Here is a 22,232-nt window from a genome sequence, read left to right as displayed (position 1 = left end):
TACAGTGTGTGTTATTTTATAAATAGGAAAGGAATGCTCTTGCAGCTGTGCTCAAATTTCAAGCCAAGATGGACTGTAAGAAATGGATAACTAAAGAAACATAATAAAAGAAACATGGATTTCACATAAAACAACCCCACTTGGGCCTTAATACCCATCATCTTATATAGATATATCTTTAAATCTTTAAAAAAAAAAAAAATTCATAAATTTGTTTAGTATAGAATAGGGTGAATGAATAGGCAAGGTAGCTTATATATCGTGGCTAAATATGTTTCCATTGTTTCTTGAGTCTTTCTGGAAGTTAGAATTGCATTATTTCATCAAGTTGGCTTATTGGATACTATGCAGTCTGTGCAATGTGGGACTGGTAGAGGGTTGGTACAAAATTCCCTGGATTAGAGTATAGATTAGACTAAACTAAAGATAAAAAAAACGTTTGAGAAATAGAGTAAAGAGAGCTGAACTGGTTGATAGTTATCAGTTTCTCAGCAAATAATAAGCATGGAAAAAAAAATTTAATAATAAGGATGAGCAATCATATATTTGTCATGAGTATATAATGTGATAGTATGTGACAAATACCACATGACAAATACCATGTCGCATGATGTACACATGACAAATACCATGTCGCATGATGTACACATGACAAATACCATGTCGCATGATGTACACATGACAAATACCATGTCGCATGATGTACACATGACAAATACCATGTCGCATGATGTACACATGACAAATACCATGTCGCATGATGTACACATGACAAATACCATGTCGCATGATGTACACATGACAAATACCATGTCGCATGATGTACACATGACAAATACCATGTCACATGATGTACACATGACAAATACCATGTCACATGATGTACACATGACAAATACCATGGCGTATGATGTACACATGACAAATACAATGTCACATGATGTACACATGACAAATACCATGGCGTATGACGTACACATGACAAATACCATGTCGCATGATGTACACATGACAAATGCCATGTCACATGATGTACACATGACAAATATCATGTCGTATGATGTACACATGACAAATACCATGTCACATGATGTACACATGACAAATACCATGTCACATGAAGTACACATGACAAATACCATGTCGTATATACCCAAATTACACCAAAAATAGCATTAATTAACTAGTGATGTATTCAGGAGGTCATTCAATTCAAACAAACATATATATACATATATAAAATAAGGTGAATGACAAACTTGTTTCATAGTGGCAGTAGCATTGAAATGTTTTTAAGAACATAGGGGGACTTCATCAAAGCCATAACTCAGTTGTTCCTAGTTTCCTATACTAGTACAAAATAACAAATGCTATTATATGAATGTAAAATATGTAAGTGCATATGGCACATATAGTGAATGTAAAGTATTATATATGAAATGTATTACACATGACATGAAATGCATTACACATGACATGAATTGTATTACACATCACATGGTGCACACATGACATGAAATATATGACACATCACATGGTACACACATGACATATGAAATGTATTACACATCACATGGTGCACATGACATGAAATATATTACACATCACATGGTACACACATGACATATGAATTGTATTACACATCACATGGTACACACATGACATTTGAAATGTATTACACATCACATGGTGCACATATGACATGAAATATATTACACATCACATGGTACACACATGACATATGAATTGTATTACACATCACATGGTACACACATGACATTTGAAATGTATTACACATCACATGGTACACACATGACATTTGAAATGTATTACACATCACATGGTACACACATGACATTTGAAATGTATTACACATCACATGTGCATATGACATATGAAATGCATTACACATGGCATGAAATGTATTACACATCACACGGTGCACACATGACATATGAAAAGTATTACACATCACATGGTGCACACATGACATATGAAATGTATTACACATCACATGGTGCACACATGACATATGAAATGTATTACACATCACATGGTGCACACATGGCATGAAATGTATTACACATCACATGGTGCACACATGACATATGAAATGTATTACACATCACATGGTGCACACATGGCATGAAATGTATTACACATCACATGGTGCACACATGGCATGAAATGTATTACACATCACATGGTGCACACATGACATATGAAAAGTATTACACATCACATGGTGCATACATGACATATGAAATGTATTACACATCACATGGTGCACATATGACATATGAAATGTATTACACATCACATGGTGCACACATGACATATGAAATATATTACACATCACATGGTGTGCATATGACATGAAATGTTTTACACATCACATGATGCACACATAACATGAAATATATTACACATCACATGGTGCACACATGACATATGAAATGTATTACACATCACATGGTGTGCATATGACATGAAATGTATTACACATCACATGGTGCACATATGACATGTATTACACATCACATGGTGTGCATATGACATGAAATGTATTACACATCACATGGTGTGCATATGACATGAAATGTATTACACATCACATGGTGCACATATGACATATGAAATGTATTACACATCACATGGTGTGCATATGACATATGAAATGTATTACACATCACATGGTGCACACATGACATATGAAATGTATTACACATCACATGGTGCACACATGACATATGAAATGTATTACACATCACATGGTGCACATATGACATATGAAATGTATTACACATCACATGGTGCACATATGACATATGAAATGTATTACACATCACATGGTGCACACATGACATGAAAAGTATTACACATCACATGGTGCACACATGACATATGAAATGTATTACACATCACATGGTGCACATATGACATATATATGAAATGTATTACACATCACATGGTGCACACATGGTGCACACATGACATATGAAATGTATTACACATCACATGGTGTGCATATGACATGAAATGTTTTACACATCACATGGTGCACATATAACATATGAAATATATTACACATCACATGGTGCACACATGACATATGAAATGTATTACACATCACATGGTGTGCATATGACATGAAATGTATTACACATCACATGGTGCACACATGACATGAAATGTTTTACACGTCACATGGTGTGCATATGACATGAAATGTTTTACACATCACAGGGTGGCACTTGACACGCACAACATATCACATTACATACATACATACAATATACACACATGAAATATCACATTGTGTACATATGGCATATGTACAATATGCATGTAAAGTATACCACACATCACACTACGTTTGAGTATATGTGACGCCAATTATGCAGAGATTTCAACAAACATCCAATGATCAGCCATCCATACTTATTTTCTAATGTGCATTTCAGTAAAGTAAAATAGACAGTGATTTCAAGTTGAGGTATTTCAATGTGCTTTGTCGTGATTGATATTCATGGCATGTTTCAACACATTTGTCCAGTGAAGTTATGTACAGAAATGATTCTTACATTCTCAAAAAAAAAATACCTTTTTAAAATTCTCAAATGAGTTAACAATAAGCATCCAGTTAAAACTGGATGGATTACTGTGATAGTCATGTGACAGTCATGTGTATAATCACATGTTGTATGCAGTCTAATCAAAACACCATTAAATATGTACCATGAAATTATTAATTTGCAAAGGGTATGGAGCATAAAATGAGCCAATGGTGATTTTTGTTAAACAGCAAGAACTTGGTAACATTTGAGGTAGAATACTGGCAAGGTGGAAGTGGTAAAAATGCAAACCGTTGCAATTATATAACGTATAGTGAACGAGTTGTGAAGACAAACAGAAAGTAATAGTAATATATAGAAACAGAATGAACATATGTAAAATTGATTGTCTATAAAAACAAGATTGTACATTTTATATTATACTTGGATAAAGCAAACAATAAATTTGCAACAATATTGACAAACATCAACATGGGATACAATACATTGACAGTGGTGAACAACATGTTGGCATGGGTTGGTAAGTGAACATGTTGGCATGGGTTGGTGAGTGAGCAACATGTTGGCATGGGTTGGTGAGTGAGCAACATGTTGGCATGGGTTGGTAAGTGAACATGTTGGCATGGGTTGGTAAGTGAACAACATGTTGGCATGGATTGGTAAGTGAACAACATGTTGGCATTGGTTGGTAAGTGAACAACATGTTGGCATTGGTTGGTAAGTGAACAACATGTTGGCATTGGTTGGTAAGTGAACAACATGTTGGCATGGATTGGTAAGTGAACAACATGTTGGCATGGATTGGTAAGTGAACAACATGTTGGCATGGATTGGTAAGTGAACAACATGTTGGCATGGATTGGTAAGTGAACAACATGTTGGCATTGGTTGGTAAGTGAACAACATGTTGGCATGGGTTGGTAAGTGAACAACATGTTGGCATGGGTTGGTAAGTGAACAACATGTTGGCATGGATTGGTAAGTGAACAACATGTTGGCATTGGTTGGTGAGTGAACAACATGTTGGCATGGATTGGTAAGTGAACAACATGTTGGCATGGATTGGTAAGTGAACAACATGTTGGCATGGATTGGTAAGTGAACAACATGTTGGCATGGGTTGGTAAGTGAACAACATGTTGGCATGGATTGGTAAGTGAACAACATGTTGGCATTGGTTGGTAAGTGAACAACATGTTGGCATGGGTTGGTAAGTGAACAACATGTTGGCATGGATTGGTAAGTGAACAACATGTTGGCATGGATTGGTAAGTGAACAACATGTTGGCATGGGTTGGTAAGTGAACAACATGTTGGCATGGGTTGGTGAGTGAACAACATGTTGACATGGATTGGTAAGTGAACAACATGTTGGCATGGGTTGGTAAGTGAACAACATGTTGGCATGGGTTGGTAAGTGAACAACATGTTGGCATGGGTTGGTAAGTGAACAACATGTTGGCATGGGTTGGTAAGTGAACAACATGTTGGCATGGGTTGGTAAGTGAACAACATGTTGGCATGGATTGGTAAGTGAACAACATGTTGGCATGGATTGGTAAGTGAACAACATGTTGGCATGGATTGGTAAGTGAACAACATGTTGGCATGGATTGGTAAGTGAACAACATGTTGGCATGGGTTGGTAAGTGAACAACATGTCCATATTAGTTGACATATGAACATGCTGAAAGACGGTAAGTCAACAATATGGTAACACAAGTTGGTAAATGTTAAAATGGGTATATAGTTTGAAAGGTGAATGCAGATGAATTTGTACAGAAACAGGATTAAAATACACATCAGACAACAATTATTAGAACATTGAAGCAAAGACACATGAGCAGACAACTAGTTATAAAAATTTGCACAAGAGGAAATAATTCATATGTACACTAAATTTACAGGTATCTCTTAAAACAATTTTGTGTAAATCATATTTTCTCTTATATTACATTAACTAATCTAGTTACCATGGTAACAATTGCCTAAATAACTGTCATTTTGAGTTTTTAAGATATTTACAGTATAATATTCTGAGGATTTTGAAGACTGTATTTGTACGATGTTGACAGAAGCATGTTAACACATTTTGATGTAGCTGCTTCAGCAGTTGGAGAAATTTGTCAGATTGGTCTTAAAGTGTACTCTCTGAAAACAGTAATAATTTAATCTGCATTTTTAGATGCTTTACTATGCCACATATTTTACTCAGCCAATGTAAATATGATAACCATTGCCCATATTTGGACATTATAAATAGAGACGATAGAGTACTCCATTGCTGTGTTCCATTGGATAAGGTAGAAGCCTACTCATAATTTTTGAGAAATTGGTCATAAATTGCATGACAATGTTTATTGGTTTATTATATACAATCACTATATACAATTGTTTCATGGCACAATAAAACAGCCTTCTTTAAATGTTAAAATTAATTTAGAATAAAAAGTACCCCCTCATTAACAAGATACGATTTTTTCAGTCTATGTCACCAGCCTACAATTTGTGATACGGCATATCTCTGCCATAAGGACCTATGGTAAAACCAAAATGGCCACTATCAACTAAAATACAACCATAAATTTTTACGAAAATTAGGCTGGTGACCCTTAATAGGTCAATATCCTTTCAATATTGCCCTGGAGTACACTTGATTGCAAAATGAATAAATTCTGTGTATTTTCATTTATGTGTAGACAGACTTCTGCTTTAAGCATTGTGATGTTTAAAAGATATTTGGCAATAACCAGATCAAAATCTCCTCAAAATGCTCCTGTAAAGTCAGTGTATCACGGAAAATGATAATAACTATAAACCACATATGATCGCAAAAATGTGTATAGTATTACATTGTAAGTAAACTCAAATTAGACAGTTATTTAGGACAAAATTATGTATGATAACTGTCATGGACATGTATAATACCATGTTGAGAAGGATACACAGGATATTACAGTTTTGAATCAATCGTACAGACGATGTGTATAAATAAAATGGCGTAGGTTCAATAATCTACTGATTGTTTCAGTAGCCTTGATTCTGCGGAAGTAATTTCCATTCCGACTGATGTTATAAGTTTTGTTGCAGAGACAGTCGCTCTAGTCTTGTCTCCATTCGCTGCGTTGCGTTAAAGTCATTCCAAAGGTAGAACTGGAGAATCCACAGCAGTAATATTGTAGGGTAAGCTGATTCCGTCAAGACAACCGTAAGATCGCCACATTCCAAAATTGAATGTATTTTGTAATATTTAACATTAATGTATTTTTTGCTCTTTGATAAACAGCTGTGGACAAACAATCATTTCAGTAATCAAGATATCACGGTTTGCTACGAAAACAAACATTGTTCGGTGATAAACTGTATTTGCAAGGTTTTCTAAGACACTTTGAAGTAAGGTTGCCCAACGTCCATGTGTGATGAAGAACCGCCAATACCGATACCATGGATACCTGCCAATAATTTTCCATGTTTGGCTGGGGAGGAGAAACAAAAAAGAACAGATGAGAAATATAGATTTGTCAAAATTTTAATAATTTAATGACCAGCAATACAGAATTGTGAAAAAGGTGTTTACCTGAAGTGGGACCAGTTGATTTGAGTAAACCAGCAAATTGTGATGACTGCGGTGTTGATGACCTTCTGTTGATGCCAGTGACACTGACTGCAGGCGTGTCAGACTGGAAAAAAAAATGAAAGATTGTGAATTTCACAAGCGGTCACCACAAAAAAAAACACTTTAAAGGTCAGCAATTCCACATTTAATTTCATAATTCATACAAAGAAATGTATGGTAGTATCCTTACCCTGTAGACTGTTTGTGAAGTATTGGGTCTTGGGTCAGGATAGTTTGCTAACCGTTCACGGTACGGTCTCCGAGTTGTGTCATCACCCACAGCACTGGATATTCTATTGAAGTTGTAACGGCCCAATCGCTGAAAAAGAACACAATTTTATCTGAATTATTCTTAGGTCTATAGTTTTATTTTCAGTCATAACAATATTTAATTATAACTTACAACAGTTTTGACATGTAAAAGTATATTCAGAAACATTTCTGTAACTAGTGCCCTCTAGTGTCAACAATCATAAAATCTGACTTTCATTAGACTTACTGGATGTTTGAGGTTTGTCGTGGGTGAATATTCCTCTTGCACTGTTTCTATTGGTGGTAACCTGTTTGACCATGTGTGATACGGTGGTGATATACTGGGGTGAGGTGGTGAGCCTAAACGTTGTGGGTCAGCTGGGGTTTTCCTGAAATAACAAAAATGGAAGTCACACAAAAACTGAAAACATTTTTATGTCAATTTTTGTTTACTTAAATGATTGTATTGGGTATGTATAAAACATCTCTAACAAAATAGACTATAATCATTAATATGAATGGGGCAATGCATGGTTCATGTAATATGAACTGCCAATTATGGGTTCAAAATCCAATCCTTGATTCTTGACTGCTTTGGTGCCCTTAAATTTTCACTGCACAATTAGACCAAGGTATTTTCAATATGTTTTGTCTCGAAAATTCAAGTTTTGATCCGATGTCATATTTTTATTTGTATTTAAATACAAATAAAAGTGCATATAAAAATGATTTGTCATTTAATTTGAGTCTGCATGATTGTCTGCACTAAATTTAAGTGAAAATTGATTCCGAATAGACCAAAGCTGCGAATGGCCCGCAAGATTTTATTTGACGTGATACTTTTCTAGCTCCTCAAATAACGTTCCATTCTCTCAAATATAAATGAAAATGGTCCATAAGCCTTGGAGATACAGTAGTATGCTCAAAAAGCAAGATGGCCGCCAGGTAGCCATCTTTGATCTGATTGTAAAACAATTTGTCATGGACATGTAATCTAAAATGTACAATGTAAGTACCAAACTTGAACATGCATAAGATGCCACAATTTCAAAAAACAAAATGGCTGCCAGTCGACCATCTTTGATCTGATCTTTGAATTGAATCAGTAAACTACTGCATATGTCCCAGATAAAGTATAAGGCACATGCAGAGAATGAACAGATTTGGTCCACAGGTTTCTGAAATATGACTCCGGATGAACGGAGGGATGAAGACCAAATTATAAGTCCCCATTTAGAAATTTGCTCAAACAGGGACTAAAAACCATCAATATAATCAGGTCAGGCTAACAATGGATGCGATGAAAAGAAAGAAAGAGAACAAAATTAAATCTTGTGACTTTCTTTTTTTCAACAAAAGCTTGACAGTCATTTACGTCTATGATATGCTGTAGAAAAGTAAACATAATGTGCTGAGAATTTGTTATCCAGTGCCCCACTGGAATGAAATCCTTGACAGTCGGTGATGAATCAGAGAAAATAAATCAGGACACAACATCACACAGTATACCACATCAATATACTGTAAAACGATTTATTTTCACTGGTATTTAATTTCATGATTTTGAGCAACTTCACTGATTCTAAGTTAAGGAATTTGGCAAGGAAACAGAGTTCTATTGTTATTTTTACATGTTTATATGTATTTAATTTAGCGAAAGTAGCATAATTAAAACCCAGTGAATAATTCATGCATTTACAGTCTATTAGCAGTTTTCAAGAACATTCACTTACAGTTTTGTTCCCAATGCTAGTAAACTGTATTCATCCGTCATGGGCGTCTTGGAACGATCCCCAATGGGCTTCAAAGGTTTTCTATTCATATATCTTGGACCTTGATATTTTGTACTTAATGGCCTACCACGATTTAAAGCACTTGAATGAGGTCGATTGGTCAATGCATCGTCACTAAAAACAAAAATTGTTTAATTATTACATTATAAATCTTATTACCACATCCAGCAATGGAATATTGTGATTAAAAAAAACAAAAACACAAATCAAATTTTGCCTGCTCAGACAAGTAAACAAGCAGCCTGTTGCGAAATAGCTCCTTGTCTTGTCAAATACGAGATATTATCATATCAAAAAATACATTAAAATCATGAAGGCCATAGTAGAAGTGATTACTCTTTTATTGTAACTTTGATAAATAATAGATGTACTTACTTTTTTCCCTTCCTTGTATGGATTGTTTTAGAGCCTATCTGCATGACGTCTGCTAAATTAATGGGCTTTGATAATTTCATCTATAAAACAACACAACATAAACTGTTTATCACATTATCTCAAGTTTCATTAATTATTGTACTCTGAAAGGCTATCAGTGGATTTGACAAATGTAAGAAATTTGCTAAAGATGGAACGCTAACAACATACAAAGAACTTACATCAACTGGGAACCATGAATCTAAGCACATGGACAATGGAAACATATCATGAAGGTGCAGAGCAATGTTGCTGGTGCGTATAGACGAAAATTCAAAAAACGCTCACAGCTATTACACATTTTGATAATGAATTCACTAAAACTTTGCTAAATTATTTTTCATGACTAAATACTAAATGGTTCTAAATACCGCCGAAAAAACATTGGGCACTTGAACTAGTTTTTTGACTGATTGAACCAGAAGTCTATTGTACAAAAATGGTCGCCCAAGTAAGGTTTACTGGGGAAAAGTATTTACTGTTTGTCATTAATTTTACTGACTGCACTGACTGCTAAATATGAAGGAGGAAAATATGAAATCTACTTACACTTGATTGTATTGATGCCATTTTGGGAAATCCCCTTGACAACGGAGGAGAGGGAAGGTTATAAACATTTTCTAGTGGACCAAGCTGTGATAATAGATCGCTCTCTTCAATTTGTCTTGTCACTTCATTTTCTAAAAGTATAGTCAGATTTCAGATATGAATCGTAGTCTGTTTATGGACACACCTGACATACAAGATTTTATTTGCAGTATCTTATGCATGAGTTCAAAATACCACACATCCTGGTCATTCCGGGGGTATGAATTCACTATCAATGAGAGTTTCAGTTGACATACAATATTGGATATTATTACCGATAAAAGGCAACAATACCCTCAGAAAGTACCAGGATGTGTGACCTTCAGGGTCATGCATATAGCCGATTCAGACAGGTTTTCATAGTTTCATGCAGCACATCATAGAAAAAGATTACTGTAAAATACTTTATTTTAGCTGGAATTAATTTTCGCTGAAAAGACTTATTGGGTGTTTTGTACAGAGTTTATTTTCACTGATTTATGACGAGTTGAATGTAAAATATAGGAAGAAATGTATATTCAATAAATTTTATTTTCACTGAATCATTCCTTCAGCGAAAATAGCGAAAATTAATTCCAAGCGAAAATAAAGTATTTTACAGTTACAGAGAAGACAGCAAACAACAAACTTTGTAATGGCATACATAACACAATTTGTATTATGGCTGATTATTATCTATACCACATTTTCACAATTCCTTCAACTTCAGTGCTAAAAGAAAAAGACATAAGGAATTGTGCTTCATGGTGGCGTGTGAATGTATTGCATCACTGCTGTTATGAAATTATACAAATTGGTGGTACAATGATTAGAACTACTACCATTTTTGTGGATGTTTAATATGTCCTATACAGAAATAAAAAATAATCAACTGAAATTGAAAATTGGGCATAAAGAAATATTTTATTAAATTCACAGAACAGTAAATATGAAAGCAAAAACGCCTTAGCCGAGTGGACGATAGGAACAACTTACCTGCCAAAGTTCTATCTACATATTTTTTAACCAACGGCCGTAACCATGTGATAATTTCACTCCATGCCGCATCAAATACTTGATTATTAATGGTGTCTTGTAAACATGCATTGGGTGTGATTGGTGGAAACCCCAGCCTTCGCGGCCGTGGATTGTGATATTTTTTCTGTTCAATAACTTCATCATCTCTGTAAACAAAAAAAGTGTTTGAATTTTACTTCTAAACTCTTTGAATAAAAAAAATGTCTTGAACAAGATATGCATGCATCAAGTAAAAAACATTGTGGTAGAATTATCAATAGAAACAGAAAGTTCTGTTAAAGTGTGCCCTCAATGTGAGACATCTACTGTGTGAGCGCCCCCAACGAGTCATTCAGGCAACTAAATTTTAAACTGTAAAACACAAATGTCAGACGCTAACCACCACATTGACTGAACACATCTCTGATCACTTTAAGTCTTTTTTCCATTTACCATCGATGCCATATCCTGGTATTTTTCGAAAGTACTAATTAACTATTATTGAGAATTTCCCAGATTATCCCAAAATGCAGGTAAGTTTTCATTGAAGTTGAAAAACAGTTAAACATGGCTGAAATTGACGTACATGTACATATAATATTGGAAATTATTGTCGTTATAGAGCAATAATACCCTGAAAATGTACCTAGATGCATATGGCCTACCAGTATTACAGATATTTATGGATGCTAAAGCTTCTATGATGGCTGACACAAGACAAAGAAACCAATCTTGTACTTGGCAAAGGTGATTCAACTTTTTCATAAATTATTTTGTAAATTTGTACTGATGCAGTGGATTAGTGAAAATCAAAACCTGTTATCATATTTTGATCGTAAACTCAATTTGTTGTTTGTTATAGAAAACATAACTTCCGGCTGTGATAAAACTATTCACAATATTTGACCTACATGTATAGCAGCCACCCATGAGGCAGCAACTGATTTCTATTGACTCGCATTTCCAATTAGTTCAGTATTGAGTACACTTTGCATTATTCATATTAATAGAGAATGTAGTAACAAACTAACACAGTGAAGTTTTAATCTTTTCACCACCAGTTCCTTCTTTTCATCACCAAATAGTCTGCACTTTTCTTCAAAAGATTGGGACAAAAATAGCCAAATTTTTGAGAACTGATTTCCAGAAATATTGAAGAATATAAGAAAAAACGACAAACGGTTGGGAGTCTGGTGGTGGAATAGTTAAAATTCCCCTAAAATACACACAAATCTTATCTTGTGGCACTTACGCAATTTTATCGAAAGCTAGATATTCTTCTATACATCCATCACTTTCAAATATTTCTTCTTCAAGGTGCGCGAACTGATGATTTGGTGATGTTGTTCTAGTGTCTGTATTTGTGGGTGCCACTACGGCATCTAGATGGTGACCCTGAATTGTAAGTCTGCAACAAAGACAATATATATATATTAAGGTGGCAGTTGTCGTGCATGTATTTTATGTATTGTGTACGTGGCGGCTATGGGTCCCTATCGAACAGGACATGACGACTATCAGCTATGAAATGCTACAGTTGCCGCACATCATCCCTCCAGCCGACAAACAATGTATTTAACATGTGTTGTGTATGTGGCTATGGGTTCCATATTGATCATGACGTGTGATGTGGCGACTACCAGCCTTTAAAGTGCTACACCCGTCACACTTCCTCTAGCCTAGGTATTACCAATATGCTGTGCAATTCACAGGTCATTAACATGGCTGAAGTGTTAAAAACATTGTTTTCAATAGTCTGAATAGTAAAAAAAAACCACAATAACAATATTGATTGAGCATGCATTGGTAGGGCATATGTACTACTGTATTCACCTATATTTAAGCTTTCAGATGGTGTATAGGTTGGTATAGTAGCATACTTAGTAACATTTAAAGAATGTTTGACTCACAGCTAAATACGTTTTACCCCTGTTGCTACTATAAAGTCACTGTTGTATTAGTCACAAATGTTTAATTTGAGAGTACACAGTGACCTTAAGGTCAAAGTCGAAGATTTTTTTTTTGGTTAGACTTGTAACCCATCCATTGAACTAAGGGACGCTTGTAAACCATACACAGTCGTTTAACGTTGAAAATCCTTCTTACAAAATTCATTTTTATCATGTTGCAGCCATTGCCGACTGTTTGCGTTCCAAGCCTCACTCTCACTTTGATGTACTTTGTAATATTTCACGGCAACTCAATCGTAGGTATGATACAAGGATAGGAAACCAAGGCTTGGATGCAAAGTAAAGGGGAAGTCAAGCCAAACAAAATAAAGCTCCCTAAAGAAAGGACTCTATAAATGTAGGAGAATGCAATTTACAGTTTTGCTGAAAAATCAAGATGGTGGACTACATAAATTGAATATTTAATGAATGCAAAGTGATATAAAAATACTGTAAATTGCATATTCTTTAATTTGCTGAGCTTTTTCATCTGGGAGTATTACGTTGTTAGCCTTGAGTATTCCTTTATGTCAGCAATAGTTGCTATATGATAATAATGAAATGGGCTATTTGTTAATTGCGGTTTGATCTGATGATAAATATTAACTGTACAAACACTTTTTAATAACGCAGAACAGCAATATCACCAAAATCCCATAGAAATGTAGCCATGTGATTGTGGTTGTGTAAACTCCAGAGTAAAATAAACACATTTTTTCTTGTACAGTTGTTGAAGTTTAATATTACTACAGTTTAATATATGTTCAACTGTCAGTTAAGTCAATATTGGGTCCCAAGGGATAGGCACTCAGATACATCAATGTCAGTGGTCTGGGTACCTAGAATTACATATAGCATAACTATTGTACACTGAGGAACTAGATTAAATAACAAATGGATAGGTGGATGGATGAATGAATGGATATATCGATGGATACAAATTAAAATAATGAATCAACATTTTGTGTAAAAAAAAAAATTGCTAAATTTAGGTGGGAATAATTCTGGCTGAAAAAAGCTGGAAAACAAACTACAGTGTAATTGTAACCTTTTTTGATTTATACTCGTAATGAAAACAACATATCAGTTAACTTAAGCTTATTTTCTAATTGACAGATTTTGGAGAACACATTACTAACATCTGGTTCTTATTACCAGCTGTATAAAAGTATTCTTTCCGTATTATTTTTTTTATTCCAGCCAAATTGTACCCCATATCTTGTAAATTTCACTTGATAGTTACACCAAAATAGGTGATTTTCCGTACAATTGCGAGATCTCGCGGGATGCATGAAAGACGCGCGTCGAACGTCTGCCGCAAAAATCGAATGATTTGATTTTGAACTCGAATTTCCTTATTTCGTAGCTCACACCGACCGGCCAATCTTCGACAGAAGAATATTGCTTCCGAATACCCTTACTTAATCGAAATTGCCTATCATCAAATGTGGACAGCACATTATTAGGCATGGAAATGTCCCCAAAATACTTTCGCGTTTGTCGAATCCCACGCGATGCTTGACGCCACTACGACGCTATGACCTTTGTTTGTCCTGTTTTTACGTTCGATTTCACGCATAACGCGTGATTCTCGCAATGTACGGAAAATGGTCTATTGAACTTGCTTGTCATTTCATAGTTTTGATAAGATTCCCGAATCGGAAGATGATCAGATAACAACTTTTATCTGATCAACAAGAAAACAACAATTTTAAGAAATTTAACCTTCATCTTGAAAAATATACATATACCAAAATCAAACTTAGCCAAGACCCCAAACTAGTTATTACAATATTAAAGACAGACATTTTCTCCTCATATACCTTGATTTTTATATGATGATACAGACAAGGTAAAATTGGTACTATGAGAATACAAAGCAACTGTTAGAAATTCATAAGAACTTGCAAATTTGGCTATTACTTTGATCATTTTGATTACACACGATTTAATTTATTTAACAATTATTTCAGGTGAAACAATCTGTGATTTGAAATATTTTTACTGTGGGTGAAACTTTGTCACATAGGAATGCAAATTGGATGTTTCATAACATCAGTAATCTCATACTGTTGCTATGGAGATTCATCTTGTATAATTGTCTGAAGTGGTAGAGAGAGGAAGGAAGGTGTGGTTGTATTAATGTAAACACACTGAGTGATGAGTCAAAATGAGCACTGGCATTGAAATTTGCATTTTAGTGGTATAAATTCACCTCTATGCATCAGTGCATTCCAACAGACATCCCAGACTTTACACATACATCATGTTATGCATACATGCACAATTGTTCACAAGGTTTTTGCTGTAAACCCTTAGTGAAATGAAGCTTATACTGTAGAATACTTAATTTTTGCTTGGAATTTATTTTCGCTATTTTTGCTGAAGGGATGATTCTGTGAAAATAAAATTCAGCGAATATACTTTTTTTCCTATATTTCACCTTAAACTCATCAAAAATCAGTGAAAATAAATTCCATACAAAACCCCCAAAAAGCCTTTTCAGCGAAAATTAATTCCAACGAAAATAAAGTATTCCACAGTACATGTATGTGAGCAAGAGTGTTTGCATAAACAGTTATATAATTTTGCTCAAATGATAACATTGTTGATTTCAAATGCTGCTATCATGGTTAGCTCTTTGGATATCGCACTTTTCAAACAACAATTTTGCCGCAACACTATTCTGTTTTTTTCTGGAATTTCATTATTAATCTGACCCAAATAGATAGGTCTTGTTCAAAATTTTGAAGGTTTATTTTGGGTCAGGTGAAAAAAGTTGATTTTGGTATTAATGGATAACATGGTGGTGGTTGTCACAGCATGCAAGTGCTTAATTTGTGTTGTTAAACACACACTTTTCCCACAATCCCACAAGTTTTGACATAGCAGTTTAGTAATTTCCTTAATAAACCTGGGTACCATCTATTTGCTTGTACATTCTGATCTGTACAACACACAAGTTATTTCCACAGAATGTGTGTTTGTTTCATTGCGATTAATACTATCAACAATGTACCATATTTGTTGTATGTTTGCCATGACAACCGCCCATTAAATCCATAAAGTACTGTCCACTGACCAAGATACATGTAGACTATAAAATGTTGGGGCTTGATTCAAAGTGGGGTAATTTCATTGATGATGTCCCGACGTTATCACTAGACAAGGATATTGGTTCTCTGAAGTCTTGATGTCAGTTTTGCAAGTTAGTTTTCGGTGAATACATACCCCTGAGTGTCTGTCGTAGCGACAGCAACCATTTCATTGTCACCGACATCTAGTAGCATGTTGCCCGTGGACGGCCTCGGCGCTTCCTGCGGGTAAACTTGAAAACCAGCATCTTGGGGCTGGATTAATTGTAAACCTAGTATTCTGTAAAGAAACAAGATATTTATTGAATACTTTAGGAAAGAATGATTGCAAACTGAGGCATTTCCTAGCATAAACTAAGCTAACTGCTGTTAAATGCCTTGGGGCGAGTCTTTGTCATTTACACACATGAAAATATATCTGCTTCTGGGTAATGGCTAGCAGGTTTGCCTCACACCAGAGAGTTTCCTGGGTTGATTTCTGGAGCTGACTGTTCACTCAGCAGTTTAAATCCTAATATAGTCTCTGCCCTGCCTTCCAAACACGCAGTATTACCGTAAGTTTTCACAAATGCACTTTTAAAAAAAAGAAACTTGACAAGGCTACTAACTGCTGATCATAACATTTGGATTTTTGATGATACCGGAAAATTAAAATATATTTGATCCAAAATCACAAAAACTTTCATGGAAACAGGACAAAACTTAACGGACTAAATACCACACCAAAGGTATGAATGAGACGACAGCAGCAGCAAAGTACTGCATTAACCTTATGTGGAAAAGATTTTGTAATTTCACAGAGGTACATGTAGCAGGAAATGGGGAGAGAGGGAGAGAGTTTTGATTTAACAGTGGCTATCGTTGTGAAGAATCACAGATTCCAGATTATGATATCCTGAGTATAACAACATGAATCAAAACTGAGGTCACTTAAATACCACCGTGATGTCATCTTATTTTATCTCTAAAACCACCTGCTCCTAGTTTGAGATTCATCATATTGCATGAATACTTTGCCTTATAACGAGAGCAGTGATTTATTAAAATGTATTCAGACAGTAATTTATTGATATTATCAGCCACATTTACAATTCTCGTTAAGGAGACTGAGTAGACGGAATTTTTTCAAGATTTCAAAATTGTATTCAGTGAAATAGAGTAAAAAAAAACTGATACCGTATTTTTTTATACTTATTAACACAAGCACTTAATGAGTAATAATTAATTATAATTATTCAGTATACAACAAATGTGATTTTTTACAGTATATATAATGTCTTACAAGGTACTTGATGATGTCACGAGTTATCTAAAAATTGATATTATTTTCAGTGCTCTCTGAGATTACTTATAAATTAAATATTTAAAAGAAGGAAACTGTAAGAATTGCAAAGAATATTTGATGATTCAGTCTTTTTATGGAATACTCTATTAAAAGTAATCCACAACTGTCGCAAATTTCAGTGAATCAATGTTTCATATCACTAATCAAAAGCAGATGAAATTAAAACTAGCCAGGAAGCTGAAACAACCACCAACCTTCAGATGCATTGAAAATTCTTGAATTTTGAATGTTTACTACAAAATTCCCACAATTTAAATCACCAAATAATTAACATACGGTAGTTGAAGCACATGTAAACAGCAATTACATTTACATTTGTACTATACACTGAACCATTGAAATATGAATTATTTTGACCACAGACAAACCTCATTTACATAAGCACATGAGCTACTAATAGAGCCAATACGTTAACAGTCCCAAAAAACCAATAAAGCTTTAGAAATTATTTCACAGTTCATTTTTAAAATTTTTAAGACACAGGATTCTTCACTATTTTCAATTTTGGTTTGGATGTACAACTTCTTTTTTTTTTATGATGAAACAACACATTGAACTGACATGACCTTTACAGGAAAGGCAAAATAGGTAAATTCACTTAACATAAAAAAAAGAAGATATCTGAACCTATTATCTTCAATAACGAGCAGCTGAGAGTGAAAGGTTTACCTACCTTAAATGGGGAAATCTTGTATTCCAATCTTTGCACTCTTGGATTAATTGCTGACTGATGCCTTGTGTACTGTGTGCCTCAAAAAGCATCCTATCAATTTCCTCAAACATCTGCCGCACTGTACGTGCTGCTCTCCTGTCGAATTCCTGTTGGCACAAAGACAATGTTATATGATCTGGTCAGTTTAGTAGTAATCTCCTCATTTTTTTTATACAAGTTCATAAAATAAATGTACAGAACATGGAAAATCATCAACAATCTCAGTTACTGTAGAATACTTTATTTTCGCTTGGAATTTATTTTCGCTGAAGGGATGATTCCGTGAAAATAAAATCCAGCGAATATATATTTTTTCCTATATTTTACATTAATCTCATCAAAAATCAGTGAAAATAAATTCCAAGCAAAACGCCCAAAAAGCTTTTTCAGCGAAAATTAATTCCAGCGAAAATAAAGTATTCCACAGTATGTTTCCCATGCCTTCACTTTCACAGTCGATACAAGGCTTATAGTAGACAATTTGTAGTATGTTGCAATACAGTCTGAATTTGTTTTATGCGCAAAATACCAACAACCACCAAACATTGGTAGTTTTTTTGTTATTTTACAGTTGCACTGTGAGATCATTCATTAAGTTTTACTGGAATTTTGGGACTATTATGTGAAATATTTTATGGTATCAATATGCACAAATGGCTGGTAATATTTGTGTTCCAGATATGAATGTTCGTGAGTCTAGGCAACACTATATAAAATCGTTGGCAAATGAATTTCGGATAAACAATCAAATAGGAAGTCAAAACGGTCACCTAAATTTGAACATGATGGAAACATTTAGTAAATATCTCTCGCAATTTTCATAAATACTTTATACGTACCGGTAATAGTCCTAGGCCTAGACCCCCAATAAAACTTATTGAATCATCTCAGAGTACAACTTGAAAACTGTCAACATATATGATTGTTAGAATTTTACAAGTATCAGCTGAGACTGAAGGGCGTGAAATAACAATATTAAGCCTGAATATACACAGTACAGTACCTCCAAACATTAATCAAATGAACTTCTGTACTAAGCCATAGTGAGGCAGTATGTAAAAGCTACTTCAAAAGCAGCAACCACAACGTATGTAAATTTAGTAACAACTTGGACAAGTGGCCCAAGTCCCACAAACAATTTTAACATACATCAAGAATGTAAATTTGTGTGCAAATATGGACTATGCTGTGACGAACTAAAAAACATAAATCACTTCTTTGTACATGTACTATGAAGTGCGCCACTTTTCAGCAAATTGTCATAGCTGAGTAGGGATACTTTGCTATGTAATAAGAGAAATCCTGTTTTCAGCACTAAATTCAAAACATTGACAGAGCAAGACAAACCCCTACATGTGGCTCACTTACATCATCAGCCCAAGAGAACAAACTTCTTCTATCTGTTGAGTTACCAGCTGTCCATTCATTCGACGCCGACAACCAGCTGTGATTTTCTAAGGTGGGTGATGATCTCCCACTGGTAGTGGGTGTGATGAAACTGGAAATGGCTTCATTAACAGTGTCTATGTAGGGAAATGGTAACGGGTCTTCTGCCTTCTCTGGTAGCGGATGGTTTTCCCCACGTGATGCTATGCCACGTCTGTAAATAAATAAATGAATGAACATAGTACGATTATTATTGGTGAAAGTGTATACATCATAAGTCTCTATTAATGCATGTATATTCATCATGTTTGTGTCCAGACTAATTTTCGAAAATCCATTGATGTTCAAAAAAAGCAGTTCCTAATATTATTAATAGGCTCATGGTATTTATTTACTTCACTGGAACGAACATGTATGCGAGTGACTGGTTGGTACAGGTTGTTTCAATGATAACAGTATTGTTCACTGTTGTTATTCAATATACATGTACGTGTATATATCCCTATTAATAAAAAAACTTATGCGCTGGTGCTGGTCAGTGAGCTTTTACCTGGCTTAAAGCTAACTTACAGAAACACCCAATATCTAAATTGTGCAGGGTAATTCAGTCTGAATATATGTCTCATATTAGTAAATACGCAGGAATTGAGTCCCAAGCGATGATAACAACACACTCAAAAACTGCAAAGGCTCATGGGTAGACGCTTGTTTGTATATAGCCCATGTAAAATACATTGTTTGTTTACATGAAATTTGAATGCAACCTGCATGACGACCATCGTCATTGGACTAATCTTAACATGCATGTGCCTTGTATAAAAAACATTTGGTTATGCCATAATGAGTGCATTTTTTGACCATGTTTATGTCCAGAGAGAGATAGATAAAACTTATACCACATTTGTTTTGAACCAAGTATGTTTTAGGACATGTCATAGCAAAGTTTGTATGACCTCTAAGCCAACCAAATCACAGACATCCAATAATCATAGAGATGGAATTCTTAGCAAATCCAGTCTTCACTGGACAGTGGATAACCATTGGAACACTTATCCGGTAACTAGGCTACGCTATTGTCTCATGGTAGCTAGGGGGGAAATGAAGATATGTCAACATATCCCTAAACTAACCCTTTGTATCAGTGACACACACAACAATTGTCGTGTGTCAATATATTTGATAATTTCTGAACAAAAAGATCTGGAGTGATGGTGAAATATGAGAGTGAATATACATATATATTACTACATGATGAACTCGTAGCTATCAGACCAAAGGATATTGTTGTCTTTCATAAAGCTTTTACATCATAAATTACATTTTCACTTTAACCCATGCTATCGACTGAACAAAGAAGACAACAAAAGACTATAGTGCATGTACCCCCTGGTACAGACCAGCAGTGGTACAGAATTCTAACTCAGTATACATTTAACACAAACACTATTACCAGTACTATCCAGGATAGGAGGAGATGTTGTAAACAACTTTACCAAGCCTATGTAAGTGTGTGAGTAGCTGCGTGGCAGTGTTTGTACACCTATATCCCAAGTTATTGAATAGCATCTACTGTAAAGGGATTAATTATTCACTGGGTTTTAATTTTGCTTACTGTGGAATAGTTTATTTTCGCTGGAATTAATTTTCGCTGAAAAGGCATTTTGAGCGTTTTGTATGAAATTTATTTTCACTAATTTTTGATGAGTTTAATGTGAAATATATGCAAAAAAAATATTTTCGCTGGATTTTATTTTCGCGGAATCCTCCCATCAGCGAAAATAGCGAAAATAAATTCTAAGCGAAAATAAAGTATTCTACAGTATTTCGCTGACTGGAAAATGCGCTAATTTAAAACCCAGTGAATATGTAAAATTTACCATAGAGCACATTATCTAAATGACGAAACCGTGAACTTAAAACCCACTGAATATGCCTGAAATGGTAAATCAGTGAAATTTAAACCCAGTGAAAATTAGTCATTTTACAGTATTAAAAATTTCCACACCATTTCCAGCATCAGTCAATGCTGCTGATGAAAAATGCTGGAGGTTAAAACCACTACACGCACCCACAACCAATAACCAATAATTTAAAAATAAACATATAATGAAATTTGAAATAATCAGGAGCTTTCACTGCATGTATATAAGCTGATTCTTAACCTTTTCAGCACCAGACTTAACATCAGAAGTATCTCAATATTTGATGTCATAACAAAATATTTGATTTTTTACTTTTTCCTTTTACTATATCCAGCACAAATGTCTTTAAAGTCTTACACAGCATTCAGCTGTATAATCAATAATAAAACCAGATTATCACATTGCACTTTTTCTAAAACTGTTAAATAGTATGTGTACCGGTAAATTAATTTTTAGAAGAAAACTGAAAATGTGAAGAAAAAAATGAATTTATGTTGTTTTTTTTCCATGAGAATACTTCTTCAGTAAACTATATCTTTGCTCATCAAAGCCAACTTGCGCCACCTTTCTTTTTCTGTCGCAAATATGA

General features: G+C 34.6%; 1 protein-coding gene across 1 annotated transcript in view; it reads right to left on the bottom strand.

Annotated features, from left to right (window-relative positions):
* Positions 1-5,896: 5,896 nt before the first annotated feature.
* Positions 5,897-22,232, bottom strand: part of LOC100371322 (protein FAM149A-like) — a 55,561-nt gene continuing 39,225 nt past the window's right edge. Inside the window, exons 2-13 of the mRNA XM_085494116.1 lie at positions 19,704-19,935; positions 18,297-18,442; positions 16,415-16,558; positions 12,487-12,642; positions 11,214-11,401; positions 10,200-10,330; positions 9,612-9,691; positions 9,177-9,350; positions 7,691-7,832; positions 7,382-7,510; positions 7,153-7,255; positions 5,897-7,051 (exon numbers count right to left, since the gene is read on the bottom strand). Coding sequence (XP_085350242.1) covers positions 6,954-7,051; positions 7,153-7,255; positions 7,382-7,510; positions 7,691-7,832; positions 9,177-9,350; positions 9,612-9,691; positions 10,200-10,330; positions 11,214-11,401; positions 12,487-12,642; positions 16,415-16,558; positions 18,297-18,442; positions 19,704-19,935 — 1,723 coding nt within the window. The 3' untranslated portion in view covers positions 5,897-6,953. The remainder of the gene's footprint in view (positions 7,052-7,152; positions 7,256-7,381; positions 7,511-7,690; positions 7,833-9,176; positions 9,351-9,611; positions 9,692-10,199; positions 10,331-11,213; positions 11,402-12,486; positions 12,643-16,414; positions 16,559-18,296; positions 18,443-19,703; positions 19,936-22,232) is intronic.

The sequence above is a fragment of the Saccoglossus kowalevskii genome, chromosome 19 (assembly GCF_978046115.1).
Source record: "Saccoglossus kowalevskii chromosome 19, keSacKowa6.1, whole genome shotgun sequence".
Lineage (NCBI taxonomy): Eukaryota > Metazoa > Hemichordata > Enteropneusta > Harrimaniidae > Saccoglossus > Saccoglossus kowalevskii.
The sequence above is the reverse complement of the archived record's forward strand: the minus strand, read 5'-3'. Positions and strand labels throughout refer to the sequence as shown.